At 38.4% G+C, this 22,319-nt stretch overlaps 2 protein-coding genes across 2 annotated transcripts; one reads left to right on the top strand and one right to left on the bottom strand.

The window, feature by feature from the left end:
- Positions 1-230: 230 nt before the first annotated feature.
- On the bottom strand, positions 231-1,085 carry LOC127501593 (basic helix-loop-helix transcription factor amos). Its single transcript, XM_051873644.1, has one exon. The coding sequence runs from the start codon at positions 750-752 to the stop codon at positions 288-290; it is 465 nt and encodes a 154-aa protein (XP_051729604.1). The 5' UTR covers positions 753-1,085; the 3' UTR covers positions 231-287.
- A 3,891-nt stretch (positions 1,086-4,976) lies between these two features.
- Positions 4,977-13,023, top strand: LOC127501588 (E3 ubiquitin-protein ligase TRIM39-like). Its single transcript, XM_051873638.1, has 8 exons — positions 4,977-5,524; positions 6,231-6,323; positions 6,679-7,250; positions 7,544-7,639; positions 8,157-8,390; positions 8,475-8,613; positions 9,469-9,495; positions 9,647-13,023. The coding sequence occupies exons 2-8, from the start codon at positions 6,251-6,253 to the stop codon at positions 10,192-10,194; spliced, it is 1,689 nt and encodes a 562-aa protein (XP_051729598.1). The 5' UTR covers positions 4,977-5,524; positions 6,231-6,250; the 3' UTR covers positions 10,195-13,023.
- The last annotated feature ends 9,296 nt before the right edge of the window (positions 13,024-22,319 follow it).

Genomic DNA, 22,319 nt, shown 5'->3' with positions numbered 1-22,319 from the left:
GTTTTGGACTAAGCCCCTTTCAGCTGTAAAACCTTCCCAATAAGCCAAATACATTTATTCCTGAATGAGATGGATAGATAGATAGATAGATAGATAGATAGATAGACGTCCGATTTTGCTGTCCAATTTTTAATATGATTAAGTCCAGCAATCATTACAGAGTCTATGCCATAAAAGTAGGCCTGCAACAACATAATAATTATAATCGATATTTGTTTCCATAATAAACTTTGTGTACCTTAATAAACGCTCATCTAAACAATGCATTTGAAATATTGAATATAAGTTCAGTTGTTTTCGAGTATGTCCGTCATGAAGGCGATGTAGACGATGGCCAGGCGCAGAGTCTCTATCCGTGACAGTCTCTTCTCGTAGGCGAACGTGGGAACCTTCCTGCGCAGCCGGTCAAACGCCTCGTTGAGGCTGAACATCCGTTTGCGCTCGCGGATGTTCGCGGCCTGGCGCTGCACGGTGCTGATCACCCGTTTGCGTTTGGCTTTCCCGTTACTGGCGCTCACGGTCAGCACCGGAGACGCGGTGGGCGATGATGACAGCGCGTAAAAGTCATTTGATCGAGCTGTTGAGATGTCGAGCGCGTGGATGGAAGTCAAGTCCTGGTATCGTCCATTGCAATCTGTGCTGTGGGTCTCCTTTGGCGCCAAAACGTTTTTGTTTGGCACCATCTCCATGAAGTCCACATCACTGACCAAATCAAACACTGCAGGACTCAGAAATGACCTTTGCATATCCATAGTTTAAAACAAAAATAAGAGCCTAAATTAGGAAATGCAATATGATTAAACAGCACATGATCAGACTTCATGCATTTAAACCACAGATTAAAGTCTCCTGCTTTTGAAAAGATGGGCAGTTTTGTTGTTGAAAAGGTGGGTCGCGTGGATCACCAAATGCAATTTCAAAATCCGGTCAGGTCCGTGAAGTTAGATCCTTTTTGGCAACAGTCCATGATCCCAGTCCTGCTGTTTTAATATGTCTCTTAATTCCACCCAGAGTGTGTCCTCTTTTAATGTCTCCAGTTGTGGACAAAATCTATTCTACAAATTCAAAGAAGGCCACTCGAGGGACGTCCGCATGCCCTCTCCGTGCTGAGCTGTGCCATTTGATGCTCGAGGGCCGCAATGATCCTGAGAGGGGAAGAGGTGCTTGACAAAGGGTCACTCGGTCTGTTTGTTCGGTTTCCTGGTGCACTGAAAGGCTAAATAATGAGACTTCTATTACAGAGAAAGACCAAATATAACATTCCCCAAGAGCACACTACACTTCCACAGCTTTTCTTTTGCAAATTAGTGCAAATAGTTGACAGTTGCCATGGAAAAGACAAAGTTTCCACTGGTCACTTTTAAGAGAAACTGTGTTTTCTAATCTATCTATCTATCTATCTATCTATCTATCTGTCTGTCTGTCTGTTTGTCTGTCTATCTATCTATCTATCTATCTATCTATCTATCTATCTATCTATCTGTCTGTCTCTCAAAATAAAGTCCCTCATTACAGATCTTGCAGGCATCAAGGACTTAAACTTCTGTTTTCTGACCACAAAAAAATGAGTTTCTGATGAAGTAGCAACATTTACACATGGAGGTGGATCGGTTAAGAAGCTTTTATTCTTTAGCCAGGCGATGAGTGTGATATTAAATGCTGAGGTAGAGGAGCAGATAGATGCGTGTGGGCGGCTGGTGGGTTTTCTTGCAGTGTGTCCCAGAACACAGTCAGCGGGTGCTGATTTATGTGGTCTTTCAGTTCGTAAGAAACACTCATGCTGATCTGCTAAATACAGACGGAAACCAAAACACTCCATCATCATTAAAGGGTAGATGATGTTGGCATGACTTCACAATGCCAAAAAAGATAAAATCTATTTATGCCCAAATGTCCATCCAGCTTTCATTTCATTTGAGAAGAGAGAATCTGAGGCAGTCATTACTTTTAGAGAAAATGCTTTTTTTAAAGCAGTGTTGTTGTACCGAGTATCATATTCAGTGCATGAAATCATGAGTGAGATATTGCCTTTATACAACAGTTCAAGAAGAAGCTAATATTGAGTAACTGAAATTCAGACACAAAATACCAGCAACTTGTTTATATTTTTACTGGACAAAATCTATTTTACAAATTCATTGAAGCCCACTTGAGGGACCTCTTCGTGTTTTTTTTTTTTCCCCAGTTTTCTCAGTTTCCAGCAGGTTTGCTTATTTTTGCACTGCATTAAGCTTGGTTTCAATATTTGGAATTCTTTTGGAATCATCGGAACACCGTTTGAAGCAAAACTAACTGTAGAACATTATGATGCGTACAAGTCATGTCAGAATTACTGATGTAATGAATGATTTAAAATGATGTGACATCACATAAGCACAGATTACATTTTTAAATATATTCACATTCATTTTAAACCGTAATAATATGTCAAAATATTACAGTTTATACTGCATTTTTGATCAAATAAATACAGCCTTAGTGAACAGAAGAGACTAAAAAACATTAAAAAAATCTTACTGACCCCAAACTATCTAACTGTGAAGTGACTGCCAATCATTACATGTCACATGACATGAAAAGATTTTAATTTTAACACAAAAAACCAGCGTAAGACAGGTATCTGTGACTCAAGTGAAGAACCTGAGAGAAACCTTTCCTTAATCTCTCTCTCTCTCTCTCTCTCTGTTTTCCTGGCAGTAGGATAAACATGATGTGCACATTCCTGAGGTTGCTATGGAGACGCTGAGAAAGCACAGCTGGACCTGGAGAATATGAGGTAATCCTGAGCCCCAGGGGCTGCTGGGTAAATATTGATCTTGAATAAGAAATAAAACGAGAAGAAATACAGTAAGGAGACAATGACAGCGTCCGTGCAGAGCAGTTAATGTTTCCGTGTGTGAACAGTAGGCAAAAGCGCAGGAGACCGTTTACAGCACAGATGATTTTTAAAAATGTCTGGAGCTGTAAAGCGAACCCCCCTCCGCTGCACTGAAACAAACACCTGCACAGAGATCACCATAAATCCATTTCAAGTAATAGTTCACCCCAAAACAAACACAAATAGAATGTTTAGAATGGGGACGGACACTGTCAAGCTACAAAAATGCCTAAAAAGTACTATCAAAGCATAGTCCATACGACCAGTAGCGGCCTTTGCTTTGCTTCACCCTTTTCACTTGAAACGGGCCTCCACGAAAAAGAGCCCTGCCCCCTGCCGCGCACACACCAGGGGCGGAAATTAACGGGGGCTTGGAGCGAGAATGCCACCAAAATAATAAAATGCCCCTAAAATTCAAGAAATGGGGCAAAAAATTTATCTGTATAAGTTCTTGTTTTCTTGATGTCGCAGTAAAGTCATTCTCAGAGCAACACAGTAATGTTTCAAATTGCCCTAATGAATGATTTAATGACTCATAAAGACAGCCACGATTCGTTCATTCTTTTAACGGATGAGTCATTGAATCATTCAGTCAAATGATTCATTCAAAACGGCTGATTCATTTAGGGATTCTTCGTTTTTTTTTCTTTGTGATCAACTTTTTATTGTCTTTTGATTAACAAAATAACATCCATTCAAACAAACAAACAGGGAAGGGGGACCAACAAACATATTATCACTAATTTTAAAATCTGTAAGAAAAAGGGGGGGAAAAAAGAAAAGAAAAAAAAATACTATATATGGTCATTACTTTATATAGTCCAAAATGTTGAAAGAAAAACATTGCCATGCATCAATGGTACTAGGTTTAGCCTTGTTAATTTGCGCTGTTGTACATTCACAAGCCACTGTTTTAAGGAGGCTATGAATCCAAAATATTTTTGCACACATGTACGCAGTAAACCAGTTTTGTCTTCTTTGCCTCTGTAAAACCAGCAAACAACATTTTCTCCTTTAATGAACGTATAGAGGAGTTAGAATCGTCATTGAGAAGACATAAACCTGGATTAGAGATGTAAACAATTTGTAGTAAAAAGGACAAAACAGAATTCACAGAGTCCATAGCTTGACAACAATTGGATTCCCAAAACTTGTGGAAGATACAGTGATACAGATATCGCAGTTATAGGTCAATTGCAGTTTCATTTTAAACCTCTTGTAAGGGGTTAGGTATGATCTATTGATGAAATGAATAAGATGAGCCAAGTTTTTAGAAGTTAAGATTAGAGTAGACCACACCCTCTCCCAGTCGACTGATGAGTCAAAATCTGTTCACGATTCTAGATAGTTTTAATAGAAAGAGGCTTTGCAGTGTGATCGTTAAGTTTACTATATATTAAAGAAAAAGTTCTCCTCATAGGTTCTGATGCCAAGTCACCTTCTTCATGCTTGGCTTTATGGATCCTTCCTCCAGCTCCTGCTCCTCTTGAAGATCTCCCAGCACCTCTTCATCAGACTCCTCTGGATGCCCCTCCAGATCCGTTGGGTTTACAGATTTGTCAACGATTTCTTCTTTTTCAGGTTTCCTGTTTCTCTCCTCTCTTCTAGGGTGGAATTCTGCTGCAGGTGGATCCAGATCTGTTCCTGTTCTCTGCGTTGAACCCACAAGTCAAACTCCTCGTCACTGGAACTGTCTGTTCTGTCATGGTGAGTATCCGTCATGGTTGTGCTTCCTGTTTTGATCTGTCCCTCTGACATCCTTTTCTTTCCAGATGAACATTGGCTGTCCCCGCTTATCGACCAGGTATGGGCAAGGATATAGAAGGTTCTGTTGCAGCACTCTTTCATTTCCAGGTCCATCCAGTGGTTCTACTACATACACTGGATCATCCCCTCCTCTCCTTTCTTTCACCACATACGTTTGCTTTTCCCAGTACACTCACAGTTTTCCTGGGCCGCCTCTTTCTGACAGGTCCCTCACCAACACATGATCACCTGCTCCAAGACAGATCTCCACACCTTCCTTTTTTACAGTCTATGATTATCCCCTTTACATTATATTATTTGTGCAAATTACCTACAATAAACAAAGACATGAAACAAATTGAATAACAATTCTCTGAGGTCATTACATTAGTTTGAGCTTCTACATACTAACAGTTCAAGCATGTCAAACTATTTTCTCTCAACAGATCAACAGAGGAATCATTCTGACAAACACAGGGATTCAACCTCAATTATGTTTGAAAAGACTGAAGATGTTTTAAAGGAAGAGCAGCATTCTGTCATCATTTACTCATCATGTGACTTTCTTCTGTGGATCACAAAAGACATTTAGAAATTCGTACAAATATTTCTTCTTTGGTCCACTTGTATAGACTATATATACAAACACTGAGATTAATCTGATAGAAACATCAGGCCCAATACAAACAGACACACATGAACTCAACACACTGAATACAGAGACAAATGTAAATGTGTAAATACAGGAGGAGCTCTGACATCACTGTAGTTCAGATTCAGAGAAAGTGAAAGTAACTTGATCAACAACAACATGAACACCTGAAACGATCAACCTTTTTAAACAACAGAATATTTATTGAGCCGTTCAGAGATCCTTGTGGACACATCTGATACTCACAGGTAATGATAGAAATATAAGAGAGATTGAGCCGAACAGGTTTCTGATGGAAGTGATCTGGTTTAGTAGGTTTATGTTGAACTGGAATGAGTTGAACTGAATCAGGTTTAAGCATGTCAAATACTCAACTGTTTACTGCACTGAAATGATATCAGAATTGTATTAAAAGTGTCATTTCATTGGTTGTAAAGTAAAGTTTGGTGTTTCTGTCATTTTGTCACATTATATTAAGACTAAAGAAACAGGAAGAAAAATGAGCTGCAGACAGACTTGACAAACCTGTTAAACTGCAGCTGAAAATCACATTTATATTCATTAAAACTATACTTAGTCATACAAACTACACTTGGTCATACAATATTTATGTTTATTCTGTGGAGATATATATTTATTCATAGGTAAGGATATGACCTACTTTGTACTTGTTGTTTCTGATCTAAACAGCAGGTCGTATGAGGAGTGATTGTGTTTCTCTCACTATCAATGAGATTTTAAAACTTTAATATAAATATATTTATTAAATGGTCATGAGAGAATATGAAGTAACCCCAAATCTGACTTTTGAGACAAGATTTCATTTAAACCTCAGTGACCAAAAACTGTGTGTAAAACAAATACAGTATTAGAAGGAGCAAATGGGCTTAGATCAGTCCACTGGTCATAATAATGTTGTATAATACAATACGTTTTTTTTAATTTCTTGAAAAGTCTTGAAGAAGGAAAGAACAATGGCAGAATCTTCACCAACATCAATAAAAGCAAGAAAAACCAGGAGACGGAGTGTTGACTCTCTTCCTCCATGTAAGTCAATAACCCAAAATGTACAGTACTACTTCACATCAGGGTACTGATCAGCTCGCCTGGGTTCATTTTGCAGTAATGATCAGCTTGTACATGATCTCTTATATATTTGAGAAAAATTATATTTGATTTACATTCAACCAACTTCATGAGGTGAATCATGGGATTCTTTTTAACTTGTTGATTCTTTTCCTACTCATCTGTGTAATAAACTCATCGTCATCATTTCAATAATTTACACAAAAGTCTTTCAAACAAAATGTCTCTAAGATCACGAGAAACTTGCATTCAGTGTTTTTCAAGTGTCTCCAGACTAGTAGTGTAGGTGATTTCTCTTCATCATTTCACTGTCCAGCGATGTCATCCTCCAGCGGTCCACTGACTAAGGAGCTTCAGTGCTCGATATGTCTGGACGTGTTCACTGATCCAGTCAGCACTCCATGTGGACACAACTTCTGCAAGACCTGTCTGAATAAGTGCTGGGACAACAGCCAGACCTGCAACTGTCCATATTGTAAAGAAACATTCAAGATCAGACCTGATCTCAAGATTAATACCACACTCCGAGAGCTCGTAGATCACTATAAAAAGAAAAGTCCTGAGAAAAGACCTGAAGTTCTAAAAAAACCTGAAGTTCTGTGTGACTTCTGTGAGGAAAGAAAGCTGAAAGCCCTGAAGTCGTGTCTGGTGTGTCAGAGCTCTTACTGTGAAACTCACCTGGAGACTCATTTAAGAGTGGCAGGTTTAAAGAAACACAAACTGATCAATCCTGTGAGGAATCTGGAGGACTATATATGTCAGAAACATGAGAGACCTCTGGAGCTGTTCTGTAGAGATGATCAGACATGTGTGTGTCCGATGTGTGCTGTGAAAGACCACAAGAACCACAACACTGTTCCTATAGAAGAAGAGAATGAAGAGCAGAAGGTAGAAGTTACTGACAAAACTGATTTTAAAGTGCTTATATCATGAGGAATCACATGCTCTTTCATATAAATCAGGGGTGTCAAACTCAGTTCCTGGAGGGCCACAGCCCTGCTCCAACAAACATACCTGTAGCTTTCAAATAAGCCTGAAGGACTTGATTAGCTGAATCAGGTGCATTTAATTAGGGCTGGAACTAAACTCTGCAGGGCTGTGGCCCTCCAGGAACTGAGTTTGACACCTGTGATATAAATGAATCAGTTATGAAAATATATTGTGTTGTTCTGTGTCTATAGACTCAACTGATGAAGACACAGAAAGACGTGCAGCAGATGATCCAGGACAGAATCAAGAAGATTCAAGACGTCAAACACTCAGCAGAAGTCAGAAAAGTGAGTTTAAAATAATGTAATTATATGAAGTTCTAAACATAGATTCGGGAATAGCCAGTCCTGTCGATCATCATTACAAATGTATATAAGCAGCAGTCATTGCGCCGTCCCAGGAACAATTCTTCCAAAACCCCTCCATCTCCCAATTTTTTCCTTTTATTTCTCTCATAATTCCTCTACATATTACCATTATGGTGGGTGGGGGAGCACACTTTATAGCCAATCAGCAGTAGGGGGCGTGTCCACTCATGATGGGGGAGGAGAGAGAGTGAGCAAGAGGGAGATTTGAAGAAAGACTGTAGAAAGAGAGATGACTGAGAGACATTACAAAAGAGAAAAGATCAGAGAAGAATTGTGCATTTTGAAGTATAATGAAGTTTATGAAATAATGAAGGATGATGAAGTTTAATACTTCAGTTGAGGGATTTTGAAAAACACTGAAGTGTGAGCAATAGTAACACTGATTCTTGTCTTATCAAACACCACTAATAATGTGTTGATTGTCCTGTTTGAGCAGAGAAACACAGAGAAGGAGAAAGCAGCCCGTGTTGAGCTCTTCACTGATCTCATCCGCTCCATTGAGAGATGTCAGACTGAACTGCTGGAGATCATGGAGGAGCAGCAGAAAGCAGCAGAGAAACAGGAGGAAGAGCTCATTGAAGAGCTGGAGCAGGAGATCACTGAGCTAAAGATGAGAAACACTGAGCTGGAGCAGCTCTCACACACTGAAGATCACCTCCACCTCCTACAGGTCAGTCAACATCTCTCTGATCAATGATAATGCAGTATATGACACCATAACACTCCCCATGCTGAAGGATTTCTCCTGCTGTAGATTTACTCATCCCTGTGCAGCTCTAGAAACACCAGGAACTGGTCTGAGATCAGTGTGAAGACTGACGAGAGTCTGGAGACTCTGAGGAGAGCTCTGACTCAACTGCAGGACACTCTACAGGAGAAACTCACACTAACTGGTACGTCAATATCAAATACACTGTACAGATACATATATTTATCATCTTTAAATATATATACTTTAAATATGCCAATAAATACTGGTTGAATTTAATCCACTCCAAGAGTTGTCATGACTGAAATTGTGTCTGAAAATGTGTTTGTGTCTCATTATCATCAGCTCACAGTTCTTCTTGAAGAGAGCAGCTCATTTTCAGCTCTAATTTCAGAAAACATGCAGTAAATTCATGTACTATAATATAGTATAAATTATTGTACTAGAAGCTTCATCCCTGTAACTACAACCATGAGACTTTAGTTCATCTGCAAACACATTTTTTGATGAGAAAGAAATATACATTTTCTGTAATTTTGGTCTTTTCAACTGTCTCACCTAAGTTTTGTGAATATGTTTCAGATAAAAATCAGTTTAGCAGAAGAAAATCAAACTGATAGAAATCAAGGGTTTAAGATGCACATTCGTTCTTCTTTAGAGGAGAATTTCAGACCTGTTGCTCAAACAGCTTTGGAGTGCTGGACTTTAATTTTAATGATCTATTTTTATTTATCGAATTTATTTAAATAACCACAACACTAAACCACTCCAAAACTGAGATGAATAACATTGGACACAAAAATAACTTGCATAAAATATTTCACCATTCAACATTTGTAAAATTATATCTGTTTGTAAAAAAGAAGAAATATTAAGAGCTCAAACTCAAAGCAATAGGGGTTTCTGTTTGATTCTCTAAATATCAGCAGAGACATTGATCAGATAAAACATGATCTTGTACTCAATTCTTTAAATATAACCTTAAATCTTAAAACATGTCAAAGATCTGATGGTGTTTTATTGTCATGTGTCTCTACAGATCTGAAGAGGATGCAGCAGTATGAAGGTACAGTGTGTGTCTGAACTACACTAGATTACATTCATATACTCACAGCTTCATCACTGACCTACAGGATGATTAAACACTGATTAAATATTAAAAACATCATCACAAAATGTCTGTTTTAAGATGTGATTCATATTCTCTGTTTTCTCAGTGGATGTGACTCTGGATCCTGATACAGCTCATCCTGAACTCATCCTGTCTGATGATGGAAAACAAGTGAGACATGGAGACATTAAACAGAAACTCCCAGACAAACCAGAGAGATTTGATAGATATCCAATTGTCCTGGGAAAGGAGGGATTCTCCTCAGGGAGATTTTATTTTGAGGTGCAGGTGAAGGGAAAGACTGACTGGGATTTAGGAGTGGTCAGGGAATCCATTGACAGGAAGGGAGAGATCACAGCGAGACCCAGTAATGGATTCTGGTCTGTGCGGCTGAGGAATGAGAATGAATATAAAGCCTGTGCTGATTCTCTCGTCTCTCTGTGTCTGAGAGTGAAGCCGCAGCGGGTCGGTGTGTTTGTGGATTATGAGGAGGGTCTGGTCTCCTTTTATGATGTGGAGTCCAGCTCTCATATCTACTCTTTCACTGGTCAGTCTTTCACTGACAAACTCTATCCATATTTTAGCCCAGGCATTAATGATGGAGGTAAAAACTCAACTCCACTGATCATCACACCTGTCAAATACAATAAATGAATTTACACCCCAATATGAATTAGGAGATGAAAGTTGTAAGGTTGAAAATATCCAAAGATATTTTAAAATAGACAAAGATGTTTGCTTTGCTGTCTCATCCCCCGCTCTCTCTTTATTTTACATTTGGAATTCCAAAAGTCAAAGAGGTGCTGATAGTGATCAAGGCCTGTACAGGTCGAGATGTGTGTACATCAGGGGTCAATGAACTGTCACACCTTTAGTACAGTGGGGGAAATTTTAATCTTCTGATTGGTCAGTTTGAATGTCTTACATTTGAGTTTCAGTCACATGGTCAAGGAAGAGATAAAAGAAGATTGTAACTGTTGCTCTAACTCTTCTTTTTCTGGTCTCTTTCTTTATTTTCTGTCTCTTCTTTTCGCTGGGTCTTCATTGCTCTGGCTCTTTCTCTCTTCTCTTTTCTAAAGTCTCTCTCTCTTCCTCTCTCTCAGGTAACATTTTAAATATATGCTGGGTACGATTAGTAGATATTGTCATTAAACCCTTTTTAAATACAAATGATGTGCTAACTAGTTTTGATTCAGTATTAACTTTGAAGTGCTACACTCTAAAGAAAAATGGTTCTAAACAGTACCAAATTAGGGTTCTTCAGCTTGTTACAATAACAAAACCCTTTTTATAAGGTTCCATAAAGAACCTGCTTTAAAAGTGCTTTATATGACCTTAATGGTTTTATAAATAACCTCTTTAATATGTTTATTTTCATTATTATTAGCATATTAATATCTTTATATAATTAATTTTAGTATCATAATATTAATTTTTATATATTATTTTTTTTTATCAGCCTGTTCTTATGTGTTGTAGCCTCTCATAGGGTTTAGATTAAAAAAAACAACAACATATTTTGTCAATTATGTAATTTTAATTTTTTTATTGACATAATTGTAGCAAAAATGTGTGACAACAGTTATTAGCTGAATACATTAATAAATGGCAACTCACACTGAACATGAATAAATACATAAGGAAGTAAAACAAATTAGAAAGAGCAAGTTCCAGTGAAATATCTTCACAATCCTCGATGATGTCTGAAGTTCATCATTTTGGTGTCATTGATGTCGGTTTCTCTCTGCAGATGATGAGGTTATGAGATCATGTGACAGCATCTGAAATACACAACTGAGTATAGAGTTACAGTCTGTCTTTTCCATTTGTTTCTGTAAAAATAATTATGTTTATGAAGGCAAAAGTAGCAAAAATTGACAGTTATGTAAGCCCTTTACAATGTAAAAAAGGAAAAGTGATATAAAGTCATGGGACAGCTTTAATGCTTGTTTGTTTTTTTGTTACTGGGTATGTTTATGCATAAAGTAATAATTAAAAAAATCAATATGGATCATAAAGTCATTATCTCTGTTACTTGCTTAGAGGAGAAGTGGAGAGAAGAACCCTTAACTGAACAGAGCTGGTCATTCCTAAATGTTCTGATAAACTAAAAAGTGAAAAAAAAAAAAAAAGTTACAAATTTAAAGTTCAAATTTACAGACATTTTAAGAAAGAAATCATTTACCTGTTGAGAGTGTGTTGACAGTCTGTGTAGTTTGATGGTTGAGCTCCAGAAAATCTGTAATGAAGTGACTGACAGTTACAGATTTGAAAAACAAAAAGGCGGGAATAAAGAACCCTAAAGTCGAACACAAAGAACCATTTCAGCATATAAAGGGTTCTTCAGGACGATACGGTTCTAAATAGAACTGTCACTATGTGTAAAGAACCTTTAAAGAACCATCTTTTTTTAGAATGTAGCTATTGTAATACAGTATCGTCACACTATAGCAACACTGTCCCACATATTTTGCTATTGTAACTGCGCTTATTTCTGTTGTTGGTATAAGTAGTAGTGGGTGGTGATAGACAAGAAATGTACAGTTTTCTACCATCTTTCTGATAAGGTTTCTGTAGTCATTTGGAAATCCTGCAGCCTGAACCCCATAGGCGCACCACCTTTACAAAGTAATGATCCTAATAATTAAATCTGAAAACATAATGTATGTGCTGCTATACATTTTAAATGAAAAAAAAAAAAAAAAAAAATGCTTGTTCAATAAATGATTTTTTCCATTAATATTTGTTTCATAATTTCATGCCATTTTTTTCTCCCATCTCAACTCAACAAAGTGAAACTGCCTGTAAAAAAAAAAAAAAACTATAGTAATATGAAGTAACCTCAAATCTGACTTTTGAGGCAAGATGTCATTTAAACCTGAGTGACCAAATACTGTGTGTGAAACAAATACAGTATTACAAGAGAAAATGTGCTTTGATCAGTTCTAATGGAAATGTTCTTACACGAAGTACACATAAAATATACTTTGAGAAAGAGTAAAACAAGTATGCTTTCTGTAAATACACTAAAACTTCACTTAAAGTATGCTTGTGTTAAGCATATTTCTTAAAAAACATTACTAAGAATAGTTATTACCAAAGTACTTAAACTTTTTAGAAATATATTAAAAAAGACAGAGTTTGGCAAGGAAAGAGTTACGCCGACGGAGCGTTTGCCACCTGACTTGCCGTTGAAGAAGGCAAAAGTATGTTTTCTCAGAAGAAGGTTTCACAAGAACTTTCAATCCAAATCATGCATCATAAAAACACAAGAGAGGCTATTTGAGCCCTGCAGGTAGTGGGCGGTCAGGGACCGCAGTAAACCCAGGACCTGCCAGATCCAGTTCTTCAGCCCAGGGGTTTTGGGAACGGAGCGGTCCCGCAGATAAGACCGGCCTCTCCATCCATTTCCTCTCGCCCTCCCAGCACTCCAGTCGAGGATAATTTCCTCTCACTCTGTTGTCGGAGATCTGCGGATAAACTGAAAAGAAAAATCAGCTATTACTTGACTGAGCAGAATACTAAACAAACAAGGAGCGTAACTGTGGCTGGGGAGAAAGATTGTGATGTGATGAATTTTCAGGGTGGTGTAAATGACCAGCTGAGAGGTGAAGTTAACCACAAGAGCGCAGACACACATGAACCTACAGCGAGAAACAAAACTCCCATGAACAGAAACAACAGGCAGACATTCAGAACAAAAATGGGACAAGAAAATACATCATCCTAGATTCAAATATAATGTCTGTTTTTATAACTACATTTTAAAAAATTTAATGGTAAAAGACTGTAAATATGCTTCAGTAAAAACCCGTTTCAGCATCATTACTCCAGTCTTCAGTGTCACATGATCCTTCAGAAATCATTCTAATATGATGATTTGCTGCTCAAGAAACATTTCTGATTATTATCAATGTTGAAAACATTAGATTTTGCACAAAAGATTAACATGACGGCACATGCTAGTCGATGAGTTGAATCAACTCCACAGCAACTACATTTATCCACTAACCATTCAGAAACGTCCAGTTTCATTCTAAAAGTTGTAACTTCTTCCTGAGTCTCTCCATCAGTGTCGACTCCGGTTTGAACAATGTAAGGCTGAACACCGTTACTGACAATCCTCATTTTGGCTGCGTGAGATTCTCCAGCTTTGTTGTTGTTGAGCAACCGAAGCGTGAGCTGTTAAAGCTCCGCCCTCTTCTGGAAAGGGGGCCGGGAGCAGCAGCTCATTTGCATTTAAAGGGACACACACAAAAACGGCGTGTTTTTGCTCACACCCAAATAGGGGCAAATTTGACAAGCTATAATAAATGATCTGTGGGGTATTTTGAGCTGAAACTTCACAGACACATTCTGGAGACACCAGAGACTTATATTACATCTTGTGAAAGTGGCATAATAGGTCCCCTTTAAGTGCATTCCCTTAGTAATAGCACACCTCTTCTCAACGAAATGTCAAAGTTTAATTCTTACCATTAGGGGGTTGTTCATTATGGAAGCCCGTTTCCGCCACTAAATAAAAAAAAAAAAAGAGTAATTGCGACTTTTTATCTCAGAATTCTGACTTTTTATCTCGCAATTGCGAGTTTATATCTCACAATTGCGAGTTATAAAGTCAGAATTCTGAGATATAAACTCGCAATTGCGTGATATAAAGTCAGAATTCTGACTTCTTACTTTGCTTGCGTTGCCTTTCACTGCGACTGACCATTAGGATTGGTGCTTCGTTATTATTCTACATAAAATGGAAGACCTCATAAAGGATTATTTTCAGCGCGGATTTACCAATAAAGAAATTTTGATTTTACTGGAGGAGACACATAAAGATTAGTCTCCGGACATATGCATTATGCAGGAATATGCATATAGCATGTTTCCACGGTAACCTTGTACATGAGTATCATTGTTTCGTTTCAAGGAGAAAAAACAGCTTTTACTGCCATCTAGTGGGCTTAATACTAAAACACCAATACCTATCATGTTTCATCAACTTTGTAACTCAAGTCTGGTGGCTCCATAAAAGGGGGCATTCAAGGGTAAAATCATGCAATTCTGCAAATACAGTGGAAGTATTTGGTGAATAAAAGTTGTTTTTAACAGAATGGATACACTAATGAATTTGACACAATAATAACAATTTAATAGTAATAATAATAAGAATCAGCTGTGGTGGAGGCGCAATAAAACAGACGAAGCTGAAGTGGCACATTTTCTACACCAACAGCTTCAGACATCAGGACGGCAGCACGGCTATCGTTGGATGTACAAGAAATGTTGGATGTCCGGAATTGTTACAGACAGAAAAACTGTCTGTCAGTTAATTGCGAGAAAAAAAAAGTCAGAATTCTGATATATAAACTCGCAATTGCGAGAAAAAAAGTCAGAATTGCGAGAAAAAAAGTCAGAATTCTGAGAAATAAACTCGCAATTGCGAGGAAAAAAGTCAGAATTGCGAGAAAAAAAGTCAGAATTCTGAGATATAAACTCGCAATTGCGAGATAAAAAGTCAGAATTCTGAGATAAAAAGTCGCAATTACTCTTTTTATTTTTTTATTTAGTGGCGGAAACGGGCTTCCATAGTTCATAATCTCAGTTTATCGCACAAAAGAGTAAATAAGCAGCTGACATCAGTAAGACTGTGTGCTTCTTCAGATCTAGATGTTGTCAGGTTTGGTGTGAAGCGTCTGAACTGCTGTGTCTCCTCTGGGTTTTGTTCATGCTGCATTTGGGCCGCACCGCAGCCATAAATCTGAAATTGAATATCTCTCCATCCATCCCTCCCTCCCGTGTCCCTCTGTCCTCCCTCTGTCTGCGTCCAGATCTCTCGCTGTATCTTCTGCATCTCAAAGCCAAACTTCTTAAAGAGACAGTTCAGCTGAAAATACACAGTTCTGTCATTTACTCACCCTCATGTTGTTCTTTTACCTGTGAAACACAAAAAGAGAAGTTTACAGGAATGTTCAAGTAGTCCACACAACTAATGTTTTTACACTGAAAATAATTTTCACTCAGGAAGAGCTAGTAAACTTCACAATTACAAAGAAATGGCAAGTAACAAACTGAATGAAACATGACATTTTGAAGTAGAAAGACTGAAATAGTTTAGTATATTTTACAGTCTAAACTTCTAAAGCAAGTGTGATGCTTTTATGCTGCATTACTGTTAACAAGTTACATGCTTTTTAAAACACTTCTCAGATTATCAACTCATCCATCTAGAACTTTTAACACAGTATCAAATGTTAGTGGTGAGATTAATCTTAACATTTATCTTTATCATGATGGCTTTAATAAACATACAGATAAATGACCAGCTCTGAGATCTGGAGAGATACAGATTAAAAACAGCAAAGAAACATGAAACTGGATGTTGTAAAGGACTTGAGAGAGATTCAGTGCTTCACTACAGCTAATGATCCTCAGAGGTGTGAGCCAAATAAAACCAGAGAAATACAGTGACAGGACCACACACACACACACACACACACACACACACACACACACACGCACACACACAACACACACACAAGCACACACACACACACACACACACACACACACACACACACACACAAACACAACACACACACACACGCACACACACACACACAAACACAACACACACACACACACACGCACACAACACAACACAACACAACACAACACACACACACACACACACACACACAACACAACACAACACACACACACACACACACACACAACACACACAAACACAACACACACACACACGCACACACAACACACACAAACACAACACACACACACACACACACGACACACACAACACACACAAACACAACACACACACACACACACAACACACACAAACACAACACACACACACACCAACACACACACACAAATACACACACGTGTGCACACACACACAAAAACACACACCAACACACACACACGCACACACGTGCGCACACACGCACACACACACACGTGTGCACACAAAAACACAAATACACACACAACACACACCAACACTCACTCACACAACACACATGCACACACACACAAACACACACACACACACACACACGCGTGCACACACACATACACACACACAACACACACACACAAACAAACACACAACACACAAACACAATACACACACTCTCTCACACACAACACACGCACGCACACATACACACACAACACACAACACACACAAACACAACACACACACACACACACAACACACACAAACACAACACACACACACACCAACACACACACACAAATACACACACGTGTGCACACACACACAAAAACACACACCAACACACACACACGCACACACGTGCGCACACACGCACACACACACACGTGTGCACACAAAAACACAAATACACACACAACACACACCAACACTCACTCACACAACACACATGCACACACACACAAACACACACACACACACACACACGCGTGCACACACACATACACACACACAACACACACACACAAACAAACACACAACACACAAACACAATACACACACTCTCTCACACACAACACACGCACGCACACATACACACACAACACACAACACACATACACACACAACACACAAACACAATACACACTCTCTCACACACAACACAACACGCACACACACACACAACACACACAGACAAACACACACAACACACACAAAAACACAACACACATGCACACACTCAACACACACACATACACAAAAACACACACAGAACACAAACGTACACACAAATACACACACAACACACAAAACAAACAAACGCACACACGCATACACACACAACACACATGCACACACTCAACACACACACACACACACACACACAAACACACAACACAACAAACACGCACAAACACACAACAAACGCACACATACACACACAACACACAAAAGCACATACACACACACAACACAATACACACACATGCACACACAGAACACAAACACAACACAAACGTACACACAAATACACACACAACACACAAAACAAACAAACGCACACACGCATACACACACAACACACACACAAACACAACACACACACACACACACACACAAACACACAACACAACAAACACGCACAAACACACAACACAACAAATGCACACACAAACACACACAGAACACACAAACGCACACACACACAACACAATACACACACACATGCACACACACACCCCAACACAACACACACACACACACAGGTTTCCATAGACAATCATTTTTATACTGTACAAACTGTATATTCTCCCTCCCATCTTTGTGGGGACATTTTGTCCCCATAACATAGTGTTTACCTGAACGACACACACAAATAGACTCTCCACTGAAAGACAGACAATATATCTGGTGTGGATAGCAGTTGTGCGTGAAGGACGAGATGTTCAAGCTATTATTTGCAGAGCAGTTACTGAGGTTCTCTTAGCCTGATGTTGCCAACGCTGCACCTTTATTAGATATACTGGCCTAAAAAACAACCACACTGACATTTTGATGAAGCCAACGAGGGTTTGGTTCTGTGAAGTGAGAATGTGAGAGCTGCTGTTCTGAATATGTGAAGTGCTGAGTGGATGCCGTCCTCTGTGTCTGAAGCCCGCGGCTCTGCGCTCACACACTGAGGAATTTCCTGATCCGTCCGTTTGTAAGTTCTGGAGGCTGTGAACATGTGGGTGTTCTCAGATCACAGCTTTGCAAGTTTTTTTTCTGAAAAAGCTAAGCACAATTTTTAGATTAATAATTATAGTGTTGGGGTTCATTTAATTCTTTAATCCTGACTATGAGTAATAGCAATACAGTCAGATGTGGAGAATCAAATGAAACTCTTTAGAAATACACTACTTTTTTTTTTTTTTTTTCACTACTATGACTTTTTTTTTTAAATAAATGAATACTTTTATTCAGCAAGGACACATTAAATTGATCAAAAGCAGTAAAAACTTTTATAATGTTACAAAAGATTGCTATTTCACATAAATTCCAAAAATGTTTTTTGAGCAGCATATCAGAATGATTTCTGAAGGATCATGTGACACTGTAAACTGGAGTAATGATGCTGAAAATTCAGCTTTGATCACAGGAATAAATTACATTTTACTATATATTCACATAGAAAACAGTTTTTTTAAATTGCAAAAATATTTCACAATATTACTATTTTTACTGTATTTGTGATCAAATAAATGCAGCCTTGAAGAGCAGAAGAGACTTCTTTCAAAAACATCAAGAAATCTTCCTGACCCCAAACCTTTAAATGGAAGTTCTTATAGACCTGAGGTTGGTTTAGCAGGTTCTGTGAGGTTCTCCAGCTGTGTGGAGGGTGAGGAGGACAGTGTGAGCGAGATGACTGTCAGACTAAACTCTCACACTGCCAATACAAAAGACCAATAAACATTGAGGCTGGAGGCTGGCTCCGCCCACCGGCTTCACCCTGCCAGATTCTTCTGCCTGCTTAGAAAAAGCTGTTGTAGAAACACACTGTTTATTACTCATTTTTTCCAACAGAAATTAGTGAAATTAGCCTTAGTGAGATTTTGGGAGTTTAGACGTTTGTGTCCAATCTTTTCCAAACGCAAGAACAGAAACCTGCTGAAAGACCCACAGCAGTCAGAGATCACTGATATAATTAGAGGTGTTTGCTAAGAGTCTGAGATTTCAACAAGCTGTTTAAGAGCTTGCACAGAATGTTTCAAGCCTTTAAGGATAAGTTTGCAGATTTTCAACCAGCTTTGTTTTGTTACAATGTCTATAGTATATGTAAATGAACAATGCATACTTGCACCCAGATATCTCTGCTTATTTGTCAGCAACAGTGTCATTTTGCATCATCCTGCTGACTTTTGAAGCTCCAGGGTTTGTTAAAACTACAGATCGTACTTCCACATTTTTACATTCTCACCCACAGTTGAATCGACAGTGCAAAATCAAAAGTGGTGTGTAACGCAGTCACTCCTACTAGACACTTTTGAATTTTATATATAATATACATTGCTTAATTGTAGTCTTTTAAAAAGGCTCCTGAATTAATAAAATAAGTGCAATGTAGTGTTGTCAAAAATATTGATACTGAAATATCTGAAACGCTTTGAATACTCTTCAAATACTTCGAATATTTTCCGCAGAATAGATACACGATACCAGCTGCTCTTTCTCGCTCTCTCATCTCTCACTCACTCATTTCATTGGCTCCGGATGAATATTGTTGGTGTTACAGGGCTTGAATTTCAGCGTGGTATTGCACATAATTTCACTCATTCTCAAAGATTTTGTGCTCACACCTAAAGTGTGCACACATTAAATCTTTTTCACTGATTATTGTTCTTAAACAGTCAAATACACTGAAAATAATGTCAAAATGGCAGCGAGTTTTCACATAAACAGTCAGTTATGTTTTAAGTGAACGTAAACAGTTGAGAAAGAAAACGCATGTGTAACAGTATATTGGATCTGTACGTCAGGTCTTAAAGTGACAGGAGCCTAATATACCTGCTGCCAAATGATGAGATAATATTAAAAATATCTACATATCAGTTTTTCCCCATGGTATCAATGTCAAAATTGTGGCCAGTAAAAATGCTGAGTGGCTAGTAATATATATATATATATACATTTTGTCCTCAAAGTTGATGTGTTAGAAGCAGGAAAAATGGACAAGCATAAGGATTTGAGCGAGTTTGAGAAGGGCCAAATTATGATGGCTAGACGACTGGGTCAGAGCATCTCCAAAACTGCAGCTGTTGTGGGGTGTTCCCGGTCTGCAGTGGTCAGTATCTATCAAAAGTGGTCCAAGGAAGGAACAGTGGTGAACCGGCGACAGGGTCATGGGCGGCCAAGGCTCATTGATGCACGTGGAGAGCGAAGGCTGGCCCGTGTGGTCCGATCCAACAGACGAGCTACTGTAGCTCAAATTGCTCAAGAAGTTAATGCTGGTTCTGATAGAAAGGTGTCAGAATACACAGTGCATTACAGTTTGTTGCATATGGGGCTGCATAGACACAGACCAGTCAGGGTGCCCATGCTGACCCCTGTCCACCGCCGAAAGCACCAACAGTGGGCACATGAACATCAGAACTGGACCATGGAGCAATGGAAGAAGGTGGCCTGGTCTGATGAATCACTCTGGTTCAGGAATGGTTTGAGGAGCACAACAACAAGTTTGAGGTGTTGACTTGGCCTCCAAACTCCCCAGATCTCAATTCAATCGAGCATCTGTGGATGTGCTGAACAAACAAGTCCGATCCATGGAGGCCCCATCTCACAACTTACAGGACTTAAAGGATCTGCTGCTAGCATCTTGGTGCCAGATACCACAGCACACCTTCAGGGGTCTAGTGGAGTCCATGCCTCGACGGGTCAGGGCTGTTTTGGCAACAAAATGGGGACCAACACAATATTAGGAAGGTGGTCATAATGTTATGCCTGATCGGTATATATATATATATATATATATATATATATATATATGTATACTTTACTTTTCTGTTAGTGTTTACTGTGTTTGGGTGGCTGCATCACAGAGTTCTGTCTTCTAGGTTTTGCCACCTTCCTGCTGTTTCCCTGGATTACTGGCTGCTGTTCCCCAACAAAGACTGAAGGATGTTTGCACAGCTGGATGACCAAAGAGAGAGAGAAAGAGAGAGAGAGAGAGAGAGAGAGAGAGAGAGAGAGAGAGAGAGAGAGAGAGAGAGAGAGAGAGAGAGAGACTACCCCAAAAATATCAAACCTTCCAATTCCCCGTTCAGCACTTGCTGTGTTTTTTCAGTGTCAGTGTAAAAGGTACAGCTCTGCGTCAGTATTTATTTGCTCAAGATGATGACCCAACTGTGACATAGAATTTAGGATTTTTCAGAGAACCTGCTTTGTTAGTCATGAAGATAAAACTGTCTGCTATTTTTGTTTCCATTACTGTCTTTATTGTGTTTATTTTATCTGAATTGCAGTTTTTTTGTCTCCCAAGAATGAAATCAGCGTCTTTGAAAGTCTTGATAGATGATGGCGTGAGTCTCTGAATAGTTCGGGAATTTGAGCAAACGCAGAGGGGAATGTTGTTGTTTTGGCTTCATTTAAAAGGAACGAGATCATCATGACCCATCATTTAATCACTGAAACCATTTTATAATGACTAATATAAAATTACAATGACTCTGAAATCTTTCTAGTCTCAAAATTCAAAACTTGCTGATAAAGACAAGTAGAGTTTGTAAACAAAGTTTTGATTGGACAAAGTTAAAAATAAATTTGATATACTGGACAATTTCATATTAATTTCTGTCTGTTTGTTTTGCAATGACAGTAAGCTAATTTTTTGCACTACACTCTTAAAAATCAAGGTTTTTTTATTGGCATGAAGAACCTTTAACAAGCATGGAATCTTTCCATTCCACAAAAGGTTCTTTATAGTAAGAAAAAAAGATTCTTTAGATTTTCAAAATGTTCTTTTAAGAAAAAAATGTTCTTTTAAGAACTGATCACTGATGGCTCTTCTATGACATTGCTGTGAAAAACCCCTTTTGGAACCATTATTTTTATTGTGTAATTATGCTTGGTTTAAATTTCGGAGGGTTTTTTAAATTTATTTATTTATTTTTTTTAAGTGTCGCCTTATTATGTAAGCTCGTTTCCGACGCTGAATAAAAAAAGTAATTGTGACTTTTTATCTCACAATTCTGAGTTTTTTTCTCAAAATTGCGAGATATAAACTCACTATTGTGAGTTACAAAATCAGAATTGCGAGATATAAACTTGT

This window comes from Ctenopharyngodon idella, chromosome 19, assembly GCF_019924925.1.
Source record: "Ctenopharyngodon idella isolate HZGC_01 chromosome 19, HZGC01, whole genome shotgun sequence".
In the NCBI taxonomy this organism is placed as follows: domain Eukaryota; kingdom Metazoa; phylum Chordata; class Actinopteri; order Cypriniformes; family Xenocyprididae; genus Ctenopharyngodon; species Ctenopharyngodon idella.
The sequence above is the reverse complement of the archived record's forward strand: the minus strand, read 5'-3'. Positions and strand labels throughout refer to the sequence as shown.

Excerpts from the sequence above, each read along its gene's own strand:
- LOC127501593 (XM_051873644.1), bottom strand. The coding sequence starts at position 752 with ATGGATATGCAAAGGTCATTTCTGAGTCCTGCAGTGTTTGATTTGGTC.
- LOC127501588 (XM_051873638.1), top strand. The coding sequence starts at position 6,251 with ATGGCAGAATCTTCACCAACATCAATAAAAGCAAGAAAAACCAGGAGA. Across the intron at positions 7,251-7,543 it reads AAGAGAATGAAGAGCAGAAG|ACTCAACTGATGAAGACACA; the intron begins GTAGAAGTTACT and ends CTGTGTCTATAG. Across the intron at positions 9,496-9,646 it reads GAGGATGCAGCAGTATGAAG|TGGATGTGACTCTGGATCCT; the intron begins GTACAGTGTGTG and ends CTGTTTTCTCAG.